The sequence below is a fragment of the Lytechinus variegatus genome, chromosome 17 (assembly GCF_018143015.1).
Source record: "Lytechinus variegatus isolate NC3 chromosome 17, Lvar_3.0, whole genome shotgun sequence".
Lineage (NCBI taxonomy): Eukaryota > Metazoa > Echinodermata > Echinoidea > Temnopleuroida > Toxopneustidae > Lytechinus > Lytechinus variegatus.
The window spans coordinates 12,125,612-12,152,168 of record NC_054756.1 but is presented as its reverse complement, the minus strand read 5'-3'; the positions used below and the strand labels follow the sequence as shown (position 1 = coordinate 12,152,168).

At 37.5% G+C, this 26,557-nt stretch overlaps 1 protein-coding gene across 2 annotated transcripts in view; it reads right to left on the bottom strand.

The window, feature by feature from the left end:
- The window catches only part of LOC121430550 (patched domain-containing protein 3-like), a 33,515-nt gene extending 7,415 nt beyond the window's left edge, over window positions 1-26,100 (bottom strand). The window contains exons 1-4 of one of the 2 annotated variants that reach the window (XM_041627857.1): window positions 25,751-26,100; window positions 17,761-18,957; window positions 13,386-15,047; window positions 1,566-1,619 (exon numbers count right to left, since the gene is read on the bottom strand). In XM_041627857.1, coding sequence (XP_041483791.1) covers window positions 1,612-1,619; window positions 13,386-15,047; window positions 17,761-18,754 — 2,664 coding nt within the window. In that variant the 5' untranslated portion in view covers window positions 18,755-18,957; window positions 25,751-26,100 and the 3' untranslated portion in view covers window positions 1,566-1,611. The remainder of the gene's footprint in view (window positions 1-1,565; window positions 1,620-13,385; window positions 15,048-17,760; window positions 18,958-25,750) is intronic. The other variant, XM_041627856.1, reaches the window with a different exon arrangement.
- Between the last annotated feature and the right edge of the window lie 457 nt (window positions 26,101-26,557).

The following is a 26,557-nucleotide window of genomic DNA, read 5'->3' as shown; positions in this document are numbered from 1 at the left end:
GAAACCCAGTCAAGTATTGGCAAATGGGAAAGCGGTTTACTCGCTACATACTTTGTATGGTATACCACTTCTAGAAACCTACTCAAGAAATTATCAATTTGTTTGATTTTTTTTAAATCACCATCATTTCTCTTGTTCTATTCATTCAACAATACAGGTATGTACATACATTTTTTTACCAATGACTCCATCCAGTTTAATAAACACAAGTAAATGTATTACAGGAATTTAAACTAAATTCAATTGGGCTGTAGTTATAAACCTTGGTCACATTTGCTCTACAGCGAATTGAAAAAAACCCTTTTATTCATTTTTTAATTCCACCCATGTATAGCTGGTATTAACAATGTTAAACTGCTGTTTTTGACTTGCAGTACGGCCACCGTAAAGCAAATGTGACCAGGTATTAGGGACCAGTTGAATTCTGGGTTTAGTTTGAATCTATAACATTTATCTTCAAATTTCAAGGGATTTAAATTTTAATCCTTTGAGATTTAAAAATGAACCATTAGGATTAAAACTAAATCCATAGGTCCCAAACTACAGTCAAAATAGATTTACTCTAAATCCCTGCAATTTTAGAATACTGTGCATGCAGGCTACTGTAAATATTCCTGACAAACCAAATGTACAGGGCATAGATCTATTAGAAAAAAGAACATTTAAAATAATACAAAACAAAAATCTACTTCACATGTCATGCTTAATAAGGTTAAGAACAGAATCCCAAGCACATAATGATAAATAAATTTGCTCCTGTGAATGAATTCTAATTCATACTTCTAGTATCTGGGGAGGCAATTGCACGGGTTGTCCACATTATTTTGGAGGGCAGGGCCGGGCTCTAAAATAATATAGACTTTCCAATTTTGACAACTTTTTCATTATTTTAGATACATGTAAACTACCTTAGTTGTGACTGGCTGGTGAGCCCTGCCAGCATGGTTACATGCAGATGTACATTGTACACAGTCACCATAATTAGTGTTGTACATGTACGTAATCTGGGGATATTTCTATCCCCAAAGTTTCAAAATTTAGGACTTTAAGAAGCCTATAGAACTTTGGGATGAAAAATATGTTTGGGAATTGAAATAAATTTGGAGATTTTTGAAGGTTTTGGTGAAAAGCAGTAAAATTCACTATTTCATAGTAATATATATAACATGCAATCTACTGTAGATAGTAAATGCATAGAACATGTACATCAGAGGATATGCAATTCAACCGATGAATTCAGTACACTGAACTTGGTAATGGCAAATTACCATAGTTGTACATGTACACGTAGCTCAATAGGGTCTCTAGTTCTTGTATCAGCACTAAATCAGCTCCAAAATCAATCTGATTGAGCATTGCTGACTGGTACATTTTTCTATTACAAATCATTGAGCCGAGCCGCGGGAGGATCAAAAAAGAACAAAAGTGTAAAATGTTTCATGTTGCATGCACGAGAGGCTGCACCATGGAGATGAATGTATTTCTCCAGGAGACAATCATTATGTGCCTGCGAACCTACTCTACCTTAGCTAACAAAACATCTGGAGAAAAGGATTATACATTACCTTCAGAGGTGCCAGTGAAACATAATGAAATACAAATCTACTGTAGCTAGAGTTCTGAGATAGAATAGGCAATAGAAAATGGGAAAAAATATTGTTATTTGAGTAGGGCTAAACAAAGAGCTTGTACTACTTTCTACATGTTAGATCAAAATCATCAAATTATGTATTCAGTTCTAGTAAGATAATTGTGAAGAAAAAAGAAACAATTATGATGTTTAATTAGTCTTTAATAAATGAGATTGTTGTAGTACATACAAGTTTCATTTATCATCCATGACTATTCTAAAAGAAAGAAATCTCAAGTTAAATAGTGTACAGTGTAGTGAGACCATATACTTTGGCCCATATTCTGAAGTCAGGTTTAACTTACATGGTCTAACTCTGTGCTGAAATTATGGGAAGCCAAAAGTGTCAAAATTTTTGATTAAGTTTTTTTTTAATGTTTACTGTGCTCTTTCCGGATTCATCGATGGTGAAGACAATCATCTATTTATACTTCCTAGACAATTATGATTTGAGAGCAAAATGAGCTGAAATATGATACATGCATCTCTTTGCAACATGAAACAATTGGCTATCCATACTTAAACCACAACTTTAACCCTGAGTTTAAGTTAAACCCGACTTCAGAATACAGGCCTATATGTTTTATACTCCTTTTTGCCTGTTTTTTTCTTTTATCTCTCTCTTCCAAAAATCTCAGCTCTCTGATCAAAGGGTTACATGTATAATCAAGGAGTCAAGCAATCATGCAGTGTCAGCTAGCTGTTTAGAGAGGATAAACCCACAACACGTTTCCCCAGGTCTTCGAATTCATTGGGAGGGCCCTGCCAACTCGGAACTAACAGTCACTTTCATTAATTTGTCGGTAAAATGATGGGCGGAATTAATAGAGTTATGCCAGAGAAATGACAATCTTCAGAATACCAATTAATCATACACGTAGCTGTGTCGCTGTCACATATTGGAGAGAAAGGACAAAATTCACGATAGTTTTCCAGAACATACCACCAAAGGGTCCGATTTTCATAAGACTTTTATAAATTAACAAATTAAGTGCTTATGAAACCGGCTCCAGGTCTTAAACTGGCCGTTGAGCATCGTTGCCGTCGGAAAGAGATTCAACTTTTTTAAACAAAACTGTGCAAAACTCCAAAAATTCAATAAGATGACTTTTACATGTATATCAGATTTTGGAGAACACATAATTCAGTGTTTGCAGGTTAATTTTCGATCATTTTTCAACTTTTACAAAATTCAATAAAACAGGATTTTCACATTTCAGGGAGCAATGAAACGTTTGTTTCACATGACACATGACAATGAGGATAAAATTAAGATACTTCAAAATAAAAAGCAAAACTGGTGATTGGAAACAGTGGTCAGTCCCTTCATTTGCAAACTGACCAGGATATGTGAAATTAAGCAAAATTTTGAAATGCTGTAACTTTATCTTATGTCCGATTTTGATGAAATTTTCAGTGTTTTGCTTGATTTTGCTCAATTGAACTTTTTGTTGTGGTGGATTCGTCCTTTAAATACCTCAAATATTGCGCATGAACATGTATTTCCTTTTGTTTATAGTACAATTCTGGCCACAAACACTGTAGTCTTTCTTTGTTCTCCACTTAAGTTCCACACCAATATCAAAGTCTGCTGATAATTCCCTTGATAAAAGCACAATGCAGTTTGAATAATTATTGATAACTACATGTACAAAAGTATGCAAAGCTTTTAGGTATACACATCCAATGTCAGATCACAGTGATTTACCTCTTTTATAATACTGCACGATATCAAACCCTGACAAAATAAGGCAAGATGAACTCGTTTTCATTTATACTTCAGGAATTGGGTTGTCTCTGTACAAACTCTCGGTCCATATTTTTGAAGACTGGGTTAACGGGGAGGGGGGGAGGTCAATTTGGCCCCCATCCCTCGAAGAATTTAGTCACTACGCCACCGCATGAAATTTTTTGACCGCACCACTCTGACTTTTTACGTTCCAGTCTCGCGCATCATTTTGAGACATTTCCGGTGCCCGGGTACGTGATTAAAAAAATTACACAACATTTTGTAAGTGCTTGCCAGACCCAAAATTGCTCGAAAAAATAATGTTTAAAATTCTTATAGAAAAGTATACGTTACTGTCTACTGTGTTTTCTTCATCATGCTTGTATGATGCAGAAAACTATTATTCCCATGGTATGAAAATCAAATGAGCTACATGTAATAGGCAGGGTGCTACAGAATAAGCACTTGCCCGATTGCCCGGGGCAAGTAAAAGTTATAGTCGGGCAAGTGTTTTGAAGTAAAGACCAAAACTACTTGCCCGAATTCGGCAGGCAAAATTCTCACAGTAGAATTACCCAAATTAGGGTCGATACATATGATACACCGACCCTACCTGTACATTTGGTCATGGCAGGCAAGATAAAATCACTTTGTAACTAAAAAGAAATGCAAGAACAAGGTACATCAGTTCATGTCAAAAGAGAAAAAAAGGTAAATGGTATCTAAAACCATATTTTCTTATGAAGAAGTAAAACTTTTTTTCAAGGATTTTTTCGGGCAAGTGATATAGATTTTCGGGCTAGTATATTCCAACTGTTTAAAAATTTACTTGCCAAACAGGGCAAGTGCATCTAAAAAGTTCTGTAGCACCCTGTAATAGGGTTGGCTATCCATAGTAAAACCACAACTATATTAAACCATGGGGGTACTATTAACAAAGATTAAAGTATGACTTAAAGTCGCACTTAAATGCTGACGTGTACAAGATATTCAACACACAATCTTATTGCTTCTCTTGGCATGAACTGACCAATGTGGTTTATAAGCCTTTTTATAACAAAAGCAACTAGACATTTAATTGCGACTCTAAGGCATACTTAAATCTTTGTGAAACACCCCACCAGAGGTACTTAAATTTACACCAGAGTTCAGAATACAGGCCAACGGGAATTATATAATTTCCATGTCAACAGGTTTAGGTGATCATTGTCAGGATTCCAAGCTTTTCAAGAAAACAAAATTGCCTGATTTTTCCCTGATAATTATTCAAACCCGTTCCCAGTTTTGTGTTTTTGTTTGTTGTTGCAGTGAATTACACATATTTTTTGTATAAAATTTTGAACTGTAGTCAAAGAGGCTACACTAAACAAACCACCATAACCAGTCATTCAATGGATGTTGTTTTGATATCAACAAACTACAACAGAGTCTGACTGAATACCACATTTGGGCCAATTTAAATTCCCTGATTTTTCCCTCATTTAAGGCATTTTTCACTGATTTGAGGTATTTTTTAAATCAAAATCCATGATTTTCCAGGACTGGAAAAGAGTTAAATTTTCCCTGATGGGCTGGGAACTCTGATTTTGACTGTACGCACCTAAAAAAGGCTTAGAAGTGATAATAGTACTTTGGTCAGAAATGAAGATTGTATCTATGTGAACAAGAGAAGAGAGAAAAAAAGGCCTATGATACGTGAGATCCAAATCAAGAGGGGGGGGAGGAGGGGAGATTACCCCCTTACATTAAAAATCTGCGATCACTATAAAGAGAACTCATATCACTCCCCCACCTTCTGTGTAAATTACTGCATATTATGCATGAGGGCATCTTTCCAAGGTTTATTTCTAATCCGTCTACATGTATAAATGCCAATTCATCATAGGCGGCGGAAGCAGGGGGGGGGACCTGCCCCCCCCTAAATTTTTGTTGATAAAACTTTTTGGGGGGGGGCTTGTCAAATTTTTACCCGTGTCCATCTCACAATTTCAGATGGACCCCCTAATTTTTTTGGCTTCCGCCGCCAATGCAATTCGTCCAATTGTCAACTCGTCTACTCTCCTTTGGTCTATCATCAGTTCGTCTACTCACCACTTGGTCTAATTTAATTCAGTCTAATGCCATTCCGTCTTATAACCAGTTGGTCCAATAGCCATTTAGTCTATACCACTTGGTCTAATAAAACTAAAGTGTTAATTGGGAAAAATAATTGAAAAGAAAATGGGTATCAGGACCAGCTGGAGACGAAATGGGGATTAGACGAAGTGGTGATTGGACTAAATGGTTACTGGATCAAATGGTTGTTAGACAAAATGTTGATGGATGGAATGGCATTGGACTAATTGAAGACCATACAGTGTATATGACAAGTAGATGAGGTACGTGGCACTAGACGAATTGGCAATTTACCTTTTGAACATCGCTGGAAAGATATGTAGTAGTCAAAGTACATGTATATATAGTAGTCAAAGTATGTAGGCCTGTGGAATGTTGTCGTAATTGTAGGCTACACATTGATGATTTATTATTTTTGTTTACCTTATAAAGAATAACTTGGCTCACATGAATGAAAACAATCATGCTGGTAAAATAACTTTTCAATGTTTTGCTGTTTAAACAAACTCTCACATATGTATAATGAATTTCAGACCAGAGTACTATTATTGAAATGATACATAAAGTACAGTATTAAAGTGGTTGTGTAATGATACAAGTACGTATAAACTGTGACAGAGAGAATATACGAAAAGTACACCTAGTTATTCCAAGAAGCAAATCTTTATTCACTTCCACTTATGTATAAAAATATTGTGCAATTGATAATTTACAGGATAGATTCGAAATAAAAGACCCTGTGAAAAGTAAAACATCAAACTATATCCAAAATCTGGTGAAAACATTTCATAAATGCTTGCAAAGAAGACACATTCAATCAGCTACATTGCATTTCTGATAAAAAGATGGTTTAGTAATCAAGATAAAATTGTGCCTAAATGTACCACCTCCCCCCAAAAAAAAAAAATTGCAGGCATTTTCACCGAACTTTGGCATAATAACAAAATATTCATTTTTTCATATTATATTTTTTTTTCTTGGGGGGGGGGCAAATTTCACAATCATCAGAGAAGCAGATGCATGCACTCAATAGATAAAAGTTTGAATAATGTTCAAAGGAAAATTAATATTCCTCATTTGGCCCCAATACAGGAAATGAAATAAAAATGTCTGAAATGCAATAATCTTCATCCCATACAAAAAAATAAAGACAAACAATAAATAATAACTCCTTTTTTACTTGTGTGGTATACATTTCAACTTCTACCAATATTGTCAATATTCTTTCAGAATAATTACCTTACCAATTTCTTATTGCTCTAGAAAGGTATCACACACAATAGGCAATTTGTAAATGATTTAAAGTTCTACCAAATTTTTACCAAAATTGCCAGTATTCTTTCAGAATAATTACCAGTTTCTGATTGCTCAATTGAAAGGTATCACACACAATAGGCGATGCATTTATTTCTAAATTATTAAAAGTTCTCAGAACATTCTAATAATAAATTCTTCTTGGAATAGTCTTTTATACCCTTTTTAGACAGGCTAAAATTTCCTTAACCCCGTACTATTGGTGGGGCTAAATGGCAATTTAGCCCCACCTGTAGTACGGGGTTAAGCTTAGCCCACTTTCGTTTTACACAGCGTTTTTGCAAAGTGGGCTAACCCCACCTATAGTACGGGATTATTTGGCCCTGCAAAAAAGCAGGGTTATCCCACCAATTGCGGTGCTAAGAGCAATAGTACGGGGTTAAGATCGCATGTGTAAAACGAAAGTGGGCTAAGCGCTCCCATTCATGCCCCGCAACAGAGCCGGCCCTGTTGTCCAATCAGAGGTAAGTATAATGAATATTCATGAACAGCGATCACGGCGATGAAAAAAAAAGCGCGCACCAGAAGTCAGCGATTTTGGATATGACCCGAATGACCCCTCGGTGCGCTCGTGAATATTCATGAGCTACCATTAGTCCGGGGTTAGCGAGTTTCGTGTGTAAAAAGCAAGCATTCCATATCCGGGGTTAGCAAAAACAATTTGGCATGTGTGAAAATGAAAATAAATAGTACGGGGTTAAGGATAGTACGGGGTTAGCGATAGTCCGGGGTTAAGAAAATCCTGTGTAAAAAGCCTATTAGACATAACTTGCACATACACTTTACTGTATATATGCATAAAGGCAGTTCAAAGTGTGATATCTATAATTTCATGAGCACACTATTTTTTGTATGTAGGCCTTGTACAAAAGAAGAATAAAACCCTTGAAAGCAGTTGAATTTACAGAAAAGATAAAGAAATAGAACAATAAAAGTTTGAGGAAGATCGAATTAGAAAGTTATACTGACCATTTGATTGTTGTGATCACTACATGTACATGTAGTTGTCAATGCAACCAAGAGCTATGATGTCACACACATACAACTTCATACTTTTTTTAACATAAAAATACTTTACAAGATCAGGTGTTCTCTTTGAGGGAGAGGATATTTTTGTCATAACATAAAAAAAAGCTCAACAATTTTTTTAGGGCGGGGTATAAATTCAGTGTCCAAACTCCAAAGGGGATGGTTGTACCCCTTACATGAATGACATTACTTGTCTTTTTTGTATTGCCAATGGATCTTCATACAGTATCTCCACAATCAGAAGCTGATTTTGCATTGCTTGCCAATTTTTCTCAAAAGTTTTGTTCAATCTTATCATTTACAGGCTGCGTTTATGCGACCTCGACCCAGAATCATGATTTGAATCACCATTTGAATCATGATTCAAAACAGCAGCATGAATCACGATCCGACAGAATCAGCGTTTATACGACCATCTTTCTAACGCTGTTTCTCCCTGAATTCGGGCCGATCCAGTGCGCATCACAGTGCGCAGTTTGACCCAGGAAGTATAGGTCAACATTTTCGCACGTGTTTCTAACTTCACGTCGGCTGCTAGATTTTTGCTGCCGCCGGAGTTAACGCGCGATCGTTTGTGCAAGTGCAACGCTTACTCGGCTTCCAAAAAATAAATCTTTTACTTCCAGAATTCCGTGTATTGTACCTCGTATTGTTTTTGATCGGGAACCAGAAGGGGTCATCATCCTCCCACTTCCCGATCGATTTTTCTTGTCTATGATGGTCCTGTACTGGGCACGAATTCTGTCTCGACAGGCGGTGCCACATCTCCGTTGAAATCCCTCCCTCGCAAGCGCCGCTGAAAGGGATCGTCTTATTTCTGTGAATCCCGGTAAGGGATGCTTGTGCTTCAGGCTGAGCCCAAAGCACAAGCAGAGCCCTGAGTTCATCGTCAGTCCAATTTGTGCATTTGGAACTTGAAGAAATGATGGATATGAAATATACAAATGACGCTACAGTACAACCCCCGGGGGTACAATACGCAGAATGATAATTCCTAAATGCTGGCAATACTGCTACACGAAAATTAACCTGCACGAAACACAGCGCGCGCCTTTGAGTCGAACCCGGAAGAAGCACGACACAATGACGTCATAGAATCATGATTCAAATCACGATATCGTTCATACGACCTTTTTCGTTCGTGATTCTACAGAAACGTCTTTCCAAACGCCCCTTTTTTCGTGTGTCATGTTTGATTCTAATCATGATTATATTCAATTTCGACTAAACGCAATCGTGATTCTGCAGAATCGTGATTTGAATCATGATTCTAATCATGATTCTAGGGTAAAAAAGTGTCGAATAAACGCACCCTTAGTATTCTGCTTGCACAAAGAGCTTTTAATTGCTCCAAGCGTTTCATTCTCCTTTTGTTTTATGACTGGCAAAATGTGGGCAAAGATGATGCTGTATGTTATACAAACACTATCTGGCATATTTTTTTAATACCTCAATGTAAAAAGCAAAAACTACAGGGGTCAAGTATTAATTTTAAATAACAAATGATTCATGGCCTCCATGGTATCAAGACCTTGCTTTATCTTACAATTAAAAAAACAGATATCATTAAAGTTCAAGTCCACCTTAGAAAAATGTTGATTTGAATCAATATAAGAAAAATCAGACAAGCACAATGCTGAAAATTTCATCAAAATTCGGATGTAAAATAAGAAAGTTATGACATTTCAAAGTTTCCCTTATTTTTAACAAAATAGTTATATGAACGAGCCAGTTACATCCAAATGAGAGAGTCGATGATGTCGCTCACTCACTATTTCTTTTGTTTTTTATTGTTTGAATTATACAATATTTCAATTTTTATGAATTTGATGATTAGGACCTCCTTGCCTGAAGCACAAAATGTTAAAATAATGGAATTCCATGTGTTCAGGGAGGAATGAAACTTCATTTTACATGAAAATGTCGAGAAAATCAAAATATTTCATATTTCGTATAATAAAATACAAAAGAAATAGTGAGTGAGTGATGTCATCAGTCTCCTCATTTGCATACCGACCGAGATGTGCATATTACTGTTTTGTGAAATGAAGCGAAATTTTAAAACGTCATAACTTTTCTATTTTACATCCGATTTTGATGAAATTTTCAGTGTTATGCTTGTTGATTTTTTCTCTTTTTATTCAAATCAAGTTTTTGTTGGGGTGGACTTGTCCTTTAAAGGACGACTCCACCCCAACAAAAAGTTGATTTGAATATTTAAAAAAAAGGAAAAATCCAACAAGCATATTAAAGTCACTGAAAATTTCTTCAAAATCGGATATACAGAACACAACAACACTTTGAAGTTTCACTTAATTTCACAAAATATTTACACTGTATATATGCACATCCCAGATATGCAAATGAGGGAACTGATGACATCACTCACTCACTATTTCTTTTTCATGTATATTGTATTATATGAAATATGAAACATTCTAATTTTCTCCTCATTGTCCTGTAAAAACAAATATATTATTCCTCCCTGAACATGTACTATTGTGCTATAAACATTTATTGTTTAGTATTGTTGACACTCAATGTCAAATACATGTATGTAAAAATTGAAATATTGTATTTTCAAACAATACAAAACAAAAGAAACAGTGAGTGAAGGACATCATTGATTCTCTAATTTGCATGTGACTATTATTTGTGCATTTACTATTTGTAAAATTAAGCAAAACTTTTAGAATGTCATAAAAACTTCATACATCCAATTTCGCTGAAATTTTAAGCATTATGCTTGTTTGATTTTTCTCTATTGATTCAAATCAAATTTTTATTCTGAGGTGGACTTGACCTTTAAGTTCTGCATTGCAAAGCAAGGGCAGTATATTTTGATGTTTTACACAGATCTACATGTACGGTAATTATAAAATACAGGACATCCGACATTGCCTGTGCTACAATGTATTTCAAGCAATAAAATGGGGCAAACTTATTCAAAACTGTTAATACAGGCAAGTCTGATCCCAGAAATCTACATGTATTTAAGAATTGTAAAGGATTAAGTTTCAGAGTATTTTGGATCACTAAGATTTGAATTGTATCAAGTACCCAGGGGGGCCACTTACATGTACATTGGCGAGTGGATACCATGCGCGACCAAAAAAACACGTAAAAAGGATGTCTTTTTCACGATAGGGCACGTTACGTACGTAACATGATAAGGGTGTCAAAAACACAAAAATAATGAAAAAAGGGTATCTATTTCGCTAGGAAAATTAAGTGTTTAGGGTCGAATTAGCGGGGATGATAAAACAAAATTAAAATGTTTTATAAAGGATGTCCTTTTTGCCCCAACACTTCGTGTTTAGAGTCCGATTAGAGCGACGTGTAGAAGGTGGGGTCGTACTAAACCAAATAAGGTAAAGCCGACGACCGAAGGACCCGTAACAATAAAACATTCCTGTACTTGTTTAGGGGTTCATTTCAGGGAATATTTGTCAAGAGTATCGTTTTGTTTCCAATACTTGTTAAGGGTAGGGTTTCACACGCCAATACTTGTTAAAGGGTGCTTTTTCAGAACATGGAAATTAAGTGTTTTGGGTGCTTTTCGAGACCCCATGGTCGCGCATGGTATCCACTTGTGAATGGAAGTGGCCCCCCCGGGATCAAGTATCAAGCATCAAGCTCTGCCAACAAAAACTACATGTAGGCCAATATGTCTGTATTATTTCAGTGGTAGCAATAGATTTTTCATGGGACGGAATGAAAAAGTCCTGGTACTGTCTTACTGTATTTGTGAGAAGATTCATAGAAGTTGTTTTACATGTACAGGTATTAAAGACTGATGAGCATATTGTGTTCTGTTCCACCGGTGCAATGAGCAGACCAAGCAACAGCTGAGCTTTGAGGCATGCCGGAAGTTCCTGGAAATTTTTCAGACTTTTTACTTGTATCACACTCTTGACTATCAATGTAAAGGAATTTTTTTTGCATAGCTGCGTACTATACACTATTAAAATCAATACAACATACTTGTACATGTAGGCCAGCATGTGCCACATCCACACAATCATATAAAAGTGACATGCATACAATCAGATGTTCTAAAAGTAATAAAAAAACCAATACAGTGTAATAATACAGTGTAGTTACATTTATCTTCATGTATAGCGCTTCATACTTTGGTCCTCAGCGCTTTACATTTGATGTACCTATAGTATTATTATTACCCTGGCCATACAAGTAGGATTCATTCAATGTTCCACAAATTAGTGCACTATCACCACTCTTTGGAGAGCATCTGTCCAGGCAACCAGTTATCGGTACACAAATCTAATCACACTGATGTTCACATCCTACCAGGTACCCATTTAACACCTGGGTGCAGAGTGACAGATGTGGATAAGTGCCTTGCCAAAAGACATTAACACCGGGTGGGATTTGAACCCTTGACCCTTGTTTTTAGAGTCAAGTGACTGAACCACTACACCATGGCACCTCCACAGAATCAACACACACTATTTGTGCACAATTCATTTTTGCACTATCCATTTGTGAAAGGCAGCATGTACATACATGTAGATCTATAATGTACAAAGTACCTCCATGCCACTATTTAGTTCCAAATATTGCTTTATGGAAAGTACTGTGCTTTTTGGATTTCAATTTTGCAAGCAGCATAGATATACATTTATATAATTTCCTTTTTTTGTTCAAAAGATCACATCCCACAAAATTAAATGCAACCAACATGTTGCAATGCAAAATTTATGGACAATGCATACTCTGTAGCATACATGTGCCACTAGTCTGTGAAGAAAATTCTTTTGAAAGGAAGAAGAGTACAGATACAGAGTAAAGTAAGCAAATCTTGGTACGATCAATTACATGTATACTGTAGCACATGGTTTGCAATTCAAAACATTCTCTGTGTTGGACACAAAGAAGACATACAACACAACATACAGGCAAAATGAGAGTCGATATTGCAATATGGCATAATAGGATTTTTTTCAATGAGTTATTAATATTGTATGGATACAGAGATATTAAATAATTTCAAGGACAAAGAAGGGTGTTAAACATGATCATCAAAGAGTGTAAAGCATGAACAGGAAAGTTTCTAGATACAGGATTATTCAAGAGACATTTCAAGAAGCACCTTGTCAGTAATACCTCAGTCACATTTGCTCTACGGCGGCCGTACAGTGAGTCAAGAACAGTCATTTTAACATTTTTGGTATCAGCTACATACATGCATGTAGGTGGTTTGAATAAAATGACTGTTATGGACTTGCTGTACAGCCGCCGTAGAGCAAATGTAACCGAGGTATAATTCTGCAGACACTTTTGCTCCCAGTATTAATCAAATGATTCAGTGGCTTATAAAATCATTGACAGCATGCTTCAAGGAATGCTGCCCTGATAATGCCTTTGTATGGTATATAAACCACAAGTAGCTCAATCGATACTATATAAAGTGTTAAATATTGTGCATAGAGTTTGTACTTTTAATAGAGGGATGAGACTAATGTTAGACAGTAGTAACTTTTCCACCAAACATGGGATAAACATGCAGCATGGTATTATCTGTCACGAACACCAATTCTCTCTTACCTCCCCCATCAACTGTATCAACCTTCTTGCTTGTTGTGTATACAGGAGGCACAGACTGTTCCGAGGTCATCCTGAAGCACCGACCAAAGGTTGAGAGAAGAACAGGCAGGAAGATGAGGCTGTGGACCATACCAAGAATCATAACCATGAACATGATCTTGAAGAATGTTCTGAAGATGTAGCTTGGGGAAAACACTAGTACAATCGTGGCCAAGATGGTTGACAGCGCACCCTGGACGATAGGCATCCCAAGGGAGTAGAGTGCCATGACCGCCTGGCGCTCTGCAATAGAGAGCTTCTGATGGTGTTGGTCGTGGCCATCAAAGCATTTCTTGGTGGACAGAAAGGCATAGGTGATGTGTGCCGAAAAGTCCACACTGAAGCCAATGCAGAGGATGATGTTGATCATGGAGATGCCATCTAGGCGTACGTCCCACAAGGACATGTAACCAATGATACCTATTTGGATGGAGACGATGCAAGCTGTTACCATGACAGCACAGAATGGATGTGGGATGAGGAGAAGAGCGATGCAAAACATGCATCCTACAGCTATCAATATGTTTTGAATTGTCAGTGGACGAACCACTACAAACTGTTCGTAGATTATGAACATAGGAGAAAAAGTTGTCAAGTTCATATCAGCTTTATCAGCCCGAGCTCGGACATCAGTCATCATTTCCATTTGCTGGTGGGTCGTTTCCAAACTATCTCCTAATATAATAAAGCGTGATTCAGCAATTTCTGTTCTATTTGAGCCATCTTTGAAAATGATGTCTTCTACATATTTGGAAAAATATGGCACTTTTAAGAACTGATCGACCAGAAGTGTCATGAATTCATTTACCCTCCGTTCTTTTGGAATGTGTATCAGATCAAGGAATTTTAAGAAGTCTCTCAACCAAAATTCAGTCATGTTTGATGTGTGGATGTATTCACTATTTTCAAAATCAGAAATGACCTGTTCTAAAGATCGTTGGACAGATGGATCACTGTAATTTAATCTGTCATGTATGGCTACAGACACAGGGGGTCCGTATTCTGTGAAAAATTTGGTTTGATAATCAAAGAAAGTATGAGTAGGTGAACCATCGCCAGATAGCTTTTTCATTTCTAAGCCTTCATTGACATGGAATAAGCCAAAAATGGCAGTACCCATGTATGCCAGGAACAAGAGAAGAGCAAAGACCTTCACTGCTGGAGTCATCAGAACGGGACCATAGTGGTCTCTGAAGAATGTCATCAGAGCTGTTTCACAAGAACTCTTCAAAGTATCACGATCCTTTGATGAAGACCCGCCAGAGCAAAACAGCTTGTAGAACTTGGTTTTAGCCTCGTGGCGGGGAACAACCTTAGCCAGAGTAATGCAGTGTCGGTTAGCTGCTTCTCTCCTCCCACTGTACACCATGCAAGCCCCAAAGAAAGTGATTTGAAAGAGGTAGTCAAAGATGACAGCCACTCCTGTATAGAGACAAAAGACTCGGACAGCTGGAAGAGGCGAGATTGCTCCAATCCCAAAGGCTAGGGCATCAGTAATGCTGGTTATGGTGATGGACACGGCAGCTTCAGAAAAAGTGTGACCCATGCGTTCTTCTACCGTGTCTTGGGGATTTGTCTTCCGCCATGCAGCAATCATGATGAACATATCATCGATCCCAATGCCTTGAAAACAAAACAAAACAATGGTCTTTAATACAAAGAAAACAGAACGTATCAAAAATTCTTCAAACAAATTTACATGAACATGAGCATACAGAACATTTACTTCATACAAAATTGTACATCAACAGTAAACTATGGATTCTTGAATGCATATGGCCAAATTTTGATATGCCTCTATTTCAAAATCAGAATGTTATAGTATTACAGTCCTCACACCTAACCCAAGGCTCGACATTAGCGGTGGCCCGGTGGCCCAGGGCCACCAAAAATTCATCTCGGGCAACCATTATTGAAAAAATGTTAAGTTTTGGTGGCCCGAATCGGGCAACCAATAATTTTCAAAGTAGCGCAATTTTTCTCCAGATTTTGCATGCATTAATCAACTTTCTACAGTTCAACTTGCAAGCCAATTCGTCATGCGCCTTTTTTGTTAATCTACATGTACACACAAATACACACACACAAAGATTGCATCTTAGTCATTACAGTATGTAGGCCTACCGCTAGCATACAGTAACTATTATTCAGCCGGCCGCGCCGGCTGTCTGGCTGAGCTTTGCATGTATGAAACCACTGCAGCTAGCTGTGCGTTGGCAGACTATTCAGACTGAGGGAGCCGCGATACGAAATGTTACTGCTAAGAAATCTTCCCCAGAACTTTGAAAATCTACGTTAAAGTCACATTTTACACCAATGAAATGCCCTTCTACAGTCCATATTGATTATTTGCAAGCATTAAAAGGAGGAATTATGACCTCTCTTTTGACTCAAAAAGACAGATTTCCAAATGCATTAATACACATACATGTGCATTTGTAATGTTGATATTTGGTTTATTTCGAAGCTGTGTCTCTTCTAGCCAAAAAAAAATAGACAGCTTCTTTCTTTCTTGTTTATAAATGACTTCTTAAACCATTCTTAAGGAAGTAAATACTTTTGGAAGGCATTTCATTGATATGAAATGTGAAATTTTCCATCATTTTGTCAAATATAGGGAAGGAATTTTCTCACTGTTTTTTCCAGATAACTTTGGCCGTTTTCTTATTTTTTTCCTTCATTTTTTTACACTGATTAAACCATTTATATCCCTTCCCATTGAATATGCCTGATTAAAGAACTTGTTTCTACTGAATAATAATTATAATTTTCCCCATTTTTTGATAATTTTGTCTTATTCATTTTTCTTACATTTTCTTTTGTTTTTTCAATTTTTTTTTCCTGTTCTTTGTTTTTTTTTACTTTCTTCATTTTTTCTTTTGTTTTATTTCACTTATTAATTTTTACAAATTTTGTTTTCTTTTTTCAATATACTATTCTAAAAATCATTTTTGTTTATTTCCCCCTTTTACACATTGTTCTAATTCTGCAGCATCTTTTTCCGTGATTTTCTCCTGCTATGATATGCTGGAAAAGAGAAAATAAACTGGATTTGGGGCCTGCATAATCTAGGTTTTACGATCAAAAAGGAAGAAAGGAAAAATCATTGTTTTGTAAATCTATCTGAGTTTGCTATTTATTTACTTTACCATTATGATGAGTGTGTGTCTATATGGAGATTAAAAGTCCACACAACCTGGGAACAATACAATTATTTTATTCTCTTTCAATCATTTTATATTTACAATGATAGAACAATTAATATATTACTACAAAATAAGCAAAGTAAAATAACAGCAAGCACGATTTACATGTACATACAAGATGTACCTGGTAGTGACTGCAGAATATTTCAGTTTCTTTTATTCATTTTTAATTAATGTTTTTCTTTATATTTTTCGGGCCACCAAACTTTACTAATGGGCCACCAAAAAAAATTATTTGAAGGTTTTGGTGGCCCAAACGGGCCACCAGCAAAAAAAGTTAATGTGGAGCCTTGCCTAACCTCTTGAACTTTTCAAATAATGACCTTCGTGACATTTGGACTTGTGACCCCATGATGATCAGATCACCAAGTAACATTTGAAAGAACATTGACTTCATCCACAAGCTCTAAATTCCATAAGCATGTGCACATATACAAGTTTAGTTTTAACCAAAAAAAAATTAAGTCGGAAAAATATTTTGATTTTTGTTCTATGTGACCATGCATAAAGTCATGTTTGCGATAAATTAACAAACTCTCAAACAAAGCACACTTCTTCATTTTTTTTTTTGGGGGGGATGCCTTGTCCATCAACCTGTTGAGTTGCTTAAGTACCAAGTCTGAGGTAGTACCTTGTTATTGCCTTATTATCCACTCATTGTACATGAAGATGTTTACAGTACATTCTCTCTCTCTTTCTCTTCTATGATTACCGTACTGTGATTATATTATGGTCTCGGGAGCCCAGCCTTAGAAAGGCCATTGGCCTATGCTACATGGCGCTCCCTCATATTCTCATTTATTCTCTTGTTATTAAAATGTATTTCTAATTTTTGTATCTTTATTTGTGAATTCTTTTTTAATCAGAATTTGGAATAAATAAATGAAATGAAAAAAAGAAATACAAGTTATGATATAAAAAAAATAACAAAAACAATTATTTTAACGAACCATGTAATACATGTACCTTGATGGCACCAGTGAGTGGTCACTATTTTTTTTGTGCTTCTGATGGTTCAAGGATCAAACTATAAAATCAGATTGTATAAGAACCACTTTAGTCATGCGCAAGTCCACATACATGGCAACCATGTGTGAAAAAAAATGAAATTAAACATTTGTTTCACTCACCGATGATCAAGAATGGCATCGAAGCAGCCACAATATTGAAAGGAACACCAATGTAACACAGGAGGCCAGTCGAAGATCCAATAGCCAGTGAGGCAGAGAACAATCCAAGCATTGCAAGGGTTGTCTTACTGAGCACCCAGTCAGCCACCAAGCAGGAAGCAACAGCAAAACAAGAGAGAAGCACCACAGCGACGATCAGGTAGGGTAGGATTGTAATCGTAAGGTTGGTGATTTCTTTCTCAAGAGAATGAGAAACGATGAAAGATACCGAGATGACTTCTGAAGCAAAGTCTGTAGCGTAATGGATGAATTCTTCTTCCCATTCTTTGTTCACTTTTTGCATTTCTGGGATGGTGTCCAAGTAATAATTAAGTGAAAAAAGACCGGCTGACAAGATTACAGAGTCTTCATCAATAATTACATCTCCCAGAGAGGCCCCAACAAATATTGCACTAGTTTTGGTAGGTTGGTAGAAAGGGTAGGTGACATTGATTTCTCCAACGCGACTTGCGTTGTAAGAATAGGCTTGAAGAATAGGGTTTGCAAGACAAGCTCCTTGCCGCATTGCACACAAAGATGAATAATTGAAGGTTGTCCCAGAGGAGTTTTGCACTGTGATGCTTTGTACTCCATGATCAAAGTGCAGTATTTCGCGAATGACATCATCCTTCATGACATTATTGCCATTTATCGGTATTGCAATAGCATTAGAACCCTGATCAAATATACCCTTGCCCCGCGAAGGAAAATAATCATCATAATTGACTGGGTATTTTTCGTACAAAAGAACACTTTCATCCCTTGCTTGACTCTTGTCAGGTGTAAAAAGACGGATAGAATCTGTGTCTAACTGTATAAAGAGGACCCCAAGACTTAGCCCAATGGCCATGACTAGAGATCCGAGTAAGACAATCAGAGGTTTGCGAGCAATCTGCTTTCCATAGCCGTGGAAAAATCTCACAAGGAGTCGGTCTATGCAGTCAAAGTAAGTCATTTTGCTGCGGATGTGGATTTCATCAGTGACCTACATGTGACAGCGATCATCAGTACCCTGTGTCCTTTAGAATAATTCCCTGTGCTGATACCATGCTTCTTATATACATGTAGGCTACTAAAGCAAAGTCCATCTGACCTATTACTGAAAAGACCTGGCCTCCCTCGAAGAACAGCAAATATCAAGGCAGGTTGAATCTGGCTCTGGAAGGCAAAAGACAAATAGAATAAAAATTAGTCATGCTATTACAATTTAGGTAGATAGTCTTATCTAATGGTAAACATTAGTTTAGACACATACAAAAACATACTAAAACAGTAGGAAGTGTTGTGATATTGGCCAGCTGGCACAATTGCTCCATAAAACACATGTATTCTTGCCAGTATCATTTTCTCTTTCTCATTTGGCTTCAAGTACAATATGTAATTCAAATCAAGACCAAATTTGTTTTATTATACAAACCAATACCTTAATTTTATAATTAAAAATTGTAAAATTATGCCCAGGGCATACATGTAGGTGCATATTAGTAGCCCGTGGCACGGGCTTCGGGTGCGCTCAAGCAGAGGCGATGGTCGGACAGCGCTCTGTTGGCCGCTTTTCACCAAAAATGCAGTTTATTGTAGCGGATCAATGTGGCCGGAACGGCGTAACGAAAAATAAGCGAAGCTTTGGACAGGATTTCTTTCTTCTTTTTTCTCGATAAGAAAATGCTTTGCTTTGGAGCAGCTTTCTTTGTAATTTTCTCAATACGATAAAAATACTATGCCTTGGAACTATTTTCGAATTATCCCGCTTAATCGCAGACCTGTATAGATTCACTAGAACTTCGACTCAGGATTATCTATTCATGGCATCGGACTAAACTGCATCGATGCCTCGCATGAGCATGATTTGCTCTTCTTGCGCTGGTGGAGATGTAAGTTTTCTTGAACCTCGAGATTAATTGCGAATAGGGCTATACTAAAAAATCTTGAGACTGGGCAAACTCCATCTATATGCATGTACCAGAACTACCTGTACTCTGTAAAAAATGCCCTGGGGCTGTATGAAAATCTCCACTGGCTAATTTGTAATAAGAATGGTCGTAAACATCTTGACAGGTCATTAAATAACCAGCTCCAGGGCCCAGGCCTCAGAGTTTAATAGATACCTAGGGAAATCTCAAGGTCTTCAAGATCAAAGAAAAATATGTACATGTACATGTAACTGTATGGCACTATGCTGACCTACATTGTACATGTACATGTAGTCTGCAAACACAGAACCTTAGTTTTTGCAATCTGCGTATACATGTATGCTTTTCACACTGCACTTTTTGTCCTAAATTGGTGGGGCTAAGGGAGGGGGGTCTTAGCCCCACCAATTTCCCGGGTTAAGCTTAGCCCACTTCGTTTTTCACACTACGTTTTAGCAAAGTGGGCTAGCACGGTAAATAGTACGGTACTATCTAGCCCTGCAAAAAAGCAGAGTTAGCCGGCTTATTGTGGTGCTAGCACCACAATTGCGGTGCTAAGAGATGCAGTGTGAAAACGAAACAGGGCTAAGGAAATGTGGTGCTAAGCATTAGCCAATCACGGAAGTCGAATTGCGCGTTTATCACGCTCTGTATGGTCAAATCATCAATATTCATGAGATGAGGGATAGTCCGGGGTTAAGGCATTAACCACGGTTGAGCAGATAGTATGGGGTTAAGAAAGACAGTGTGAATCGAAAAAAAGATAGTATGGGGTTAAGGATAGTCCGGGGTTAAGGAAAGTATGGGGTTAAGGAAATGCAATGTGAAAAGCATAATAGTCAGACAGAGTCTGAAGTAGTACATGTAGATTCTTGGCTAGTTCAGAGACAGATACCTTGTTCTCATTACAATCTTAAAAAATACATGTATACTGAAAACCAGGTACGAAGATCGCTTTTAACTAGCTTTCCTATTTCATCATCCGAAAATGGTTTTCAATACCACTTCACGCATAGCGGTCTTGTTGCTATGGGACCGCTCTCAGTGGGGCGACATGTTTCTCGCTAAATTTGAAACTGCAGCATAACCCTTGCACACACAGTGCGGAGACGTAGCATAATCAAAATGTGCAAAGATCACTTCCCGAAGGATGGTTGTGTCTTCACCCCAGGGGGGGGGGCACTTCCACTGACGAGTGGATACCAGACGCGACAATGGGGCTTCGAAAAGCACCCTGAAGTATTTTCCATATTGCACCCCTTAATTAGCCAGTGAAACCCTACCCCTAACAAGTACTAGCCTATTGGAAACAAAACGGTACCCTTGACAAATATTCCCCTAAACAATTACCTGTACAGCGATACTTAAATTCACGGAGTCGGATGTGATCACAGATGTCGGATTTACCTTGTACCGCCCCACTTTCCACACCTCGCTCAAATAGGACTCTAAACCGGGCTCTAAAACATGTACATGTAGTGTTAGTGTTGGGGCAAAAAGTACATTATCCCTTATAAAGCATTTTGGTCTTTTTATACCCTCGCAAATTTGACCAGAAACACAGCGCTAAATACATGTACAGTAATTGAAATTCGAATAACTTTTCAATTCTTTGGATTTTTCTCAAACCTCTGGCAATATTTTTCATTATTTTTTCTGCAATTTTTACAATTAACTTTTTATTGTCAGGGTGAACTTCCCTTTTAATAAATAAAGTGACAAATTTTAGTCTATGCTGCAGACTAGTGCTGACCTGATGCACCTGTGAGTAACTTTGAGTCTACAATTAGAATGGTGATTCATCAGGATATTAAACCTGTATTCATCATGAGAATCTGAAAATATCATTATTATTATTAGGCTAGAAAATATCAAAATTTGCTGTACATTAGCTGTCATTTTGTGGGGATTTTGCAAACTGCCGATCGGCCGCAAATTTAACGCCATGCGAAAATAGCACGAGAATATTGCCACATTTGAATCTGTGTAATGCCCAACTGCAAAGGTTTGCTAAACTGCAAAAATCCTATGTGATGAAAAAAATTGAGATATGAACCCATACGGTACATGTTTACAAAAATATGTGGTTGAGAAATACAGCATTTTTTGTAATCCGAAAAGTTAGCTAGAATTTCACTTTTTTATTTCTCAAACATAATCATAGCTTACATTATTTTCGAACATATTTTTCTATCAATATTTACATGTATTTTCAATGAAATATGATTTATTGTCATCTGATTCAAATGAACTCAGTTTTTTATTGCCATGGAATTGAAAGCTTGTCCTTGAAGTATTAAAATTTTGATCAAGGCATATTGATGAATACATGTAGCTACCTGTCTAGTCATCTGGAAAGGAAAAAAATATCATGATCATCCACAAAAGCAAGATGAATTTAAAAGCCAAACATTGTCAATTGTATTTCAGCACACAGGAGCTTAACCTTGAACGTTATGTGCGGCAGCGGAGCATTGGTTCTTCTGATTGTAAAATTGATGGGTCACTTCCAAATATCCATTGACGAGTGGATGTGCGACCAAAAAAACATGTAAAGGATCTCTTTTTCAAGACAGGGCATGTTACGTATGTAACGTACTGTAAGTAAGGGTGTCAAAAAAAAGGGTATAGATCTACATGACATTATATATTTCGCTAAGAAAGCAACACGTTTATGGCCCAATTTGCGAGGGTATAAAAGATTATACTACTTAATAAAGGATCATCATGGATGTACTTTTTTTTAAGGGTCCTGTGGGAGATGGGGTTGGTACATGTACGTACCCAGTGCCCTTATTAACGCTGACATATGTTACCTGGTTTGTTTGCATGCTACTCTGGTATTGTGTACTGTTAGGAGGTCAAAGTAAGGGAATACTTCGTCCTTGGGTAGATTTGTTTCTAATACTTGTTAAGGGTAGGATTTCACATGCCAATACTTATTAGGGGTGCATTTTCAGATCATGAAAAATACACTTGTTTAGTAATTAGATACCTTTATAAAGTAGGTGTCTTATTTCAAGCATTGCGATTGGCCAATAAGTACGCATCACATAGACATCCAACTTTTTTTGTGCACTGCATGGCAGTGCAAAAGGTGCGCAATGAAATCTGTGACATTGCACGCTCAAGTAAACCAGTGCGGTAGAAGAACCGGGAGAAGAACCCCAACAAAACTGTACTGTAACTTTTTAAGAATTTGTTTCTGTGTTTCTATTTTATAAAACAAATGCTGCACTTGCTCTGTTGTGTGTAAAAGTAAAAGCAGAGAAAGTTCGGTTTCTTCAGATGGTGCACACTGGGCACTTGCCGCCAGCGGCATGTGCACAGTGCGTCACCTACATGTACATGTACAGTATCTGAAGAAACCTTGCGTGCTCTGCATTTCCACATAAGACACTCAGCTGCATGCATTACATGTATATTTGTGTACTAAAAATGTTCGTGTAGGCTCAACTCTCTACTTCACTAGCGCTACACTACGCTCCACCTACCTGAACATGCATATTTATTGCTTGTAAAAATCATACATCTAAACAATCTTAACAAGAATAAGAAGCTGAATTTCTTACTTTACACCAGGCTAATTTCACTCCATATATCCATCCTCCATTTAGCCTCAAAATTGGTGTTTTAAAGCCAACATGGAGTTCCTCACATATAATTCACTGCCGATTTCAAAACATTGCATACAATGTGCATGCGCAAGGGTCTGAGCTAGCCTGGAGGCGTCTGGGGAGTAAAAGTCATCTACTCTACGTTGGCTTACTCCCCACTGATGCCTGGGATGCCAAGCGGGAAGACAAAGAAATCGAGATGGCGATGCGTAAACACGGCCGGAAGCTCTTCCCATCTTTTCATTTCACATTTTTCTCGTTTTTTAATGAATTCTTCTTTAAAAACAAAATCAATATCGCAGAAATGTTGGAAATGAAGTTGAACCCCATGTACATGTTTATGGGCTAGATCGAGGGAAAGAAGAAATCTCGGGGCGAAAGTCTCAGGTTTTGTACGTCCGTACATGCGTGAATATAGCTTGGCATCCCAGGCATCAGCGGGGAGTAAGCCTACACAGAGTAGATGACTTTTACTCCCCAGACGCCTCCAGGCTAGTCCCCCGGTGGGGTCACTCAGCCGCAGAGGGGGACACGTATGACCGTTACCACAAATGCAAGTGACCCCCTATTGCAGTCAATTTCAAGGACATTTTATGAAATTTCCCCCCCTATTTTCACGCAAAACAAGGACAAAATTGCGGTAAAATGGTACCTTGAAACACCCCTAATTATAAGATTGTAAGGACACTTTTGCCCATTTCGCAAATTTACCCCTATTTACCGTATATAAGGACAGGGCATTTACACCCTTTCCTCAGGAAATTGCAAAACAGGCGTCAGAGTGCTCAGTCTTTAAAGATGACCAAGAGCCATGTCATACTGATACAATACTGTAATCCAAAAGAACTTTATTTTGCTTAAAAAATAAGAAAAGTAGAATTCTTTGTAAAAATAAATGTAGAGTTGTCCATATACAGATACATAGCATGATGCGCGCGCCTTCTGCGGCATCTCCCCTTTTTCCTGACCCCTATTTCCATCAGATCGAGGACGGTGAGCACCCCTATTTTCACTACTTCGAGGAGTGTTCTGTCCGCGGACGTTCCGTGAAATTGACCCCTTTTCCCGCGATTTTGGTAACGGTCATGCGGTCCCCAAGTCATATTAAGTGACCCCACCGGGGCTAGTCATAGCTCCCTGGGTTAGCATGACATGTGACGGCCTCAAAATCAAAATGCAGCTTTTCTCATCAAAGTCCCAGAATCATGTGTAAAGTGAATGGATGTGCAGACATGGCACCATCCTTTTATTCAATCTGAAATCTGGCCAAGATTTTTTCCAACAACGTCATACCTTACTCTCTCAATTTCGTAGTCACATATTGTATTACCGGACACAATCATATTTCCGGACAGGCATATTACTGCGTACGAAATCAATTTCGTACTGTAAGACTTCCGCAGTTCAATTTCACAGATCAATTAAAAAAACAAGATTGCAAAAACAGGCGAAAATTTTTAACTTTTCTCTGATTTTTCTCTAAAATGACAGAAAATGCTTAAAATATCATACATACAATGTAGTATTGCATTAACAATCAATCCCAATTGATCAATTTTCTGATGGAAATACGGACCTGATTTGCCGAATTTCAATCTCGTCTGCTCAATCGATCAGATCGTCAACGGCTAGTTATCAAGGTACCCGGTGCCCCAGCCGTGCCGTGCGCGAGGTTTACCATGATAGAGAGCCGTCGACGATAGACAGCACATCAATAGAACTTGATGACTGAGGGTCACGATATGAACGAGCATTATTAATGCTCGTTCATATCGTGACCCTCAGTAATCAACCATATCGAGCGTGCAATAAAAAAAATGAAATTAGTTTATAGCAAACATATTTATTACAAAGATCTACTCAGAATCGATATAAGAAAGCAAACAAAAACTTTGAATTTACTCACGAGATGATTATATTCTTGATAATGATGTAAGAAAGAATTGGTGTGATTAAATCACACCAATTCTTTCTTACATCATTATAATCAAGAATAATATTTATCCGTCCGGAATTATGATGTAATTTGTCACGCACGAAAATAATCGTTTTTCACGGAGGGGTATCCGGCAAGTGGGGTGCAAAGAAAACGGTTGGAAATATAAAATAATTTCATCATACTCATAATTTTTAGAATATTTGGAATAGCAGGTGATAATTTTTCTTGATTGTATTTCCTCTAGTTGTAATTTTTAAAACACTGAAATAAAGGTGTCCGGCAATTAGGATACACTGCATGCTGCAGTATATGAGATTTTTACACTTACACAATTTTCTAATAAACATTATTTCATATTATTTGTACTAATTTCGACACAAACATGACAAAAATATGAATAGTAGTACATTTAAATACTTTCTGTCAACTTAATACATCATAAAAAGACATCAGCATTAAGACAACAATGATCAAGTCCGCACCTGCAACTTTACACCATCAGGATGGCGCAGCAGGCCAGGGTCACTCGACGATCGACTTTGAAGATGTCCGGGCCGCGGCCCCGCCCCTGTCGATAAGATCCGCTGTGCGCTGCGAGCAATGCCTCTGCCTCTCTGCCTCTGGAGCTGGTTTTGGTGCCACCAAATGGTAGATCATAGAAGATGTATCCCTATTGACTTTCCTGCAAACGTTACAAAATATCGAACCAAATGTGCGTCCTTTCCCATTATATCCTGCAAGCTACTTTAGGTTCTTCTTGAAAAAAATGTATCGAATTTATTATGCCCATTTGATTCCGATGCGCTGTAAGCTAAGCGCTAGAACACTTGCAATTTCCTCAACAGCTCGAAGCACCAGCTCTCGATCCTCCAGGCAGGTGCTTTTTATCTGGATGCATGGGCCCCCAACAATGCGCTTTTCAAAATAATAGCGAGAAGGGAGGCAAATGAGCCCATTTTTCATGAGATATAGAGTAGAAATCAAGAAATACATGGCAAAAACAAACCATTGTCATCACAAAAATGTTATAACTGTCAAAATGAAAATAATCAGCCTTTAAATTGCCCATCATTTAGAAATTAGATCATCAAATTACCAGGATTACCACTCTTCCGTCTTTTTCCTTGAACATTGTCCATCTTATTTCCGTATTTCCGACTTTTCCTGTTTTCTGTGTATTAAAAAAGTCGGAAAGTGGCCCCCCCCCCCCTATTTCATATCAATTTGTTGTGTACAAAAAACGCTCCTTTTATAAGGCATAGAAATGGGACGTTTAACGCACAGTCACT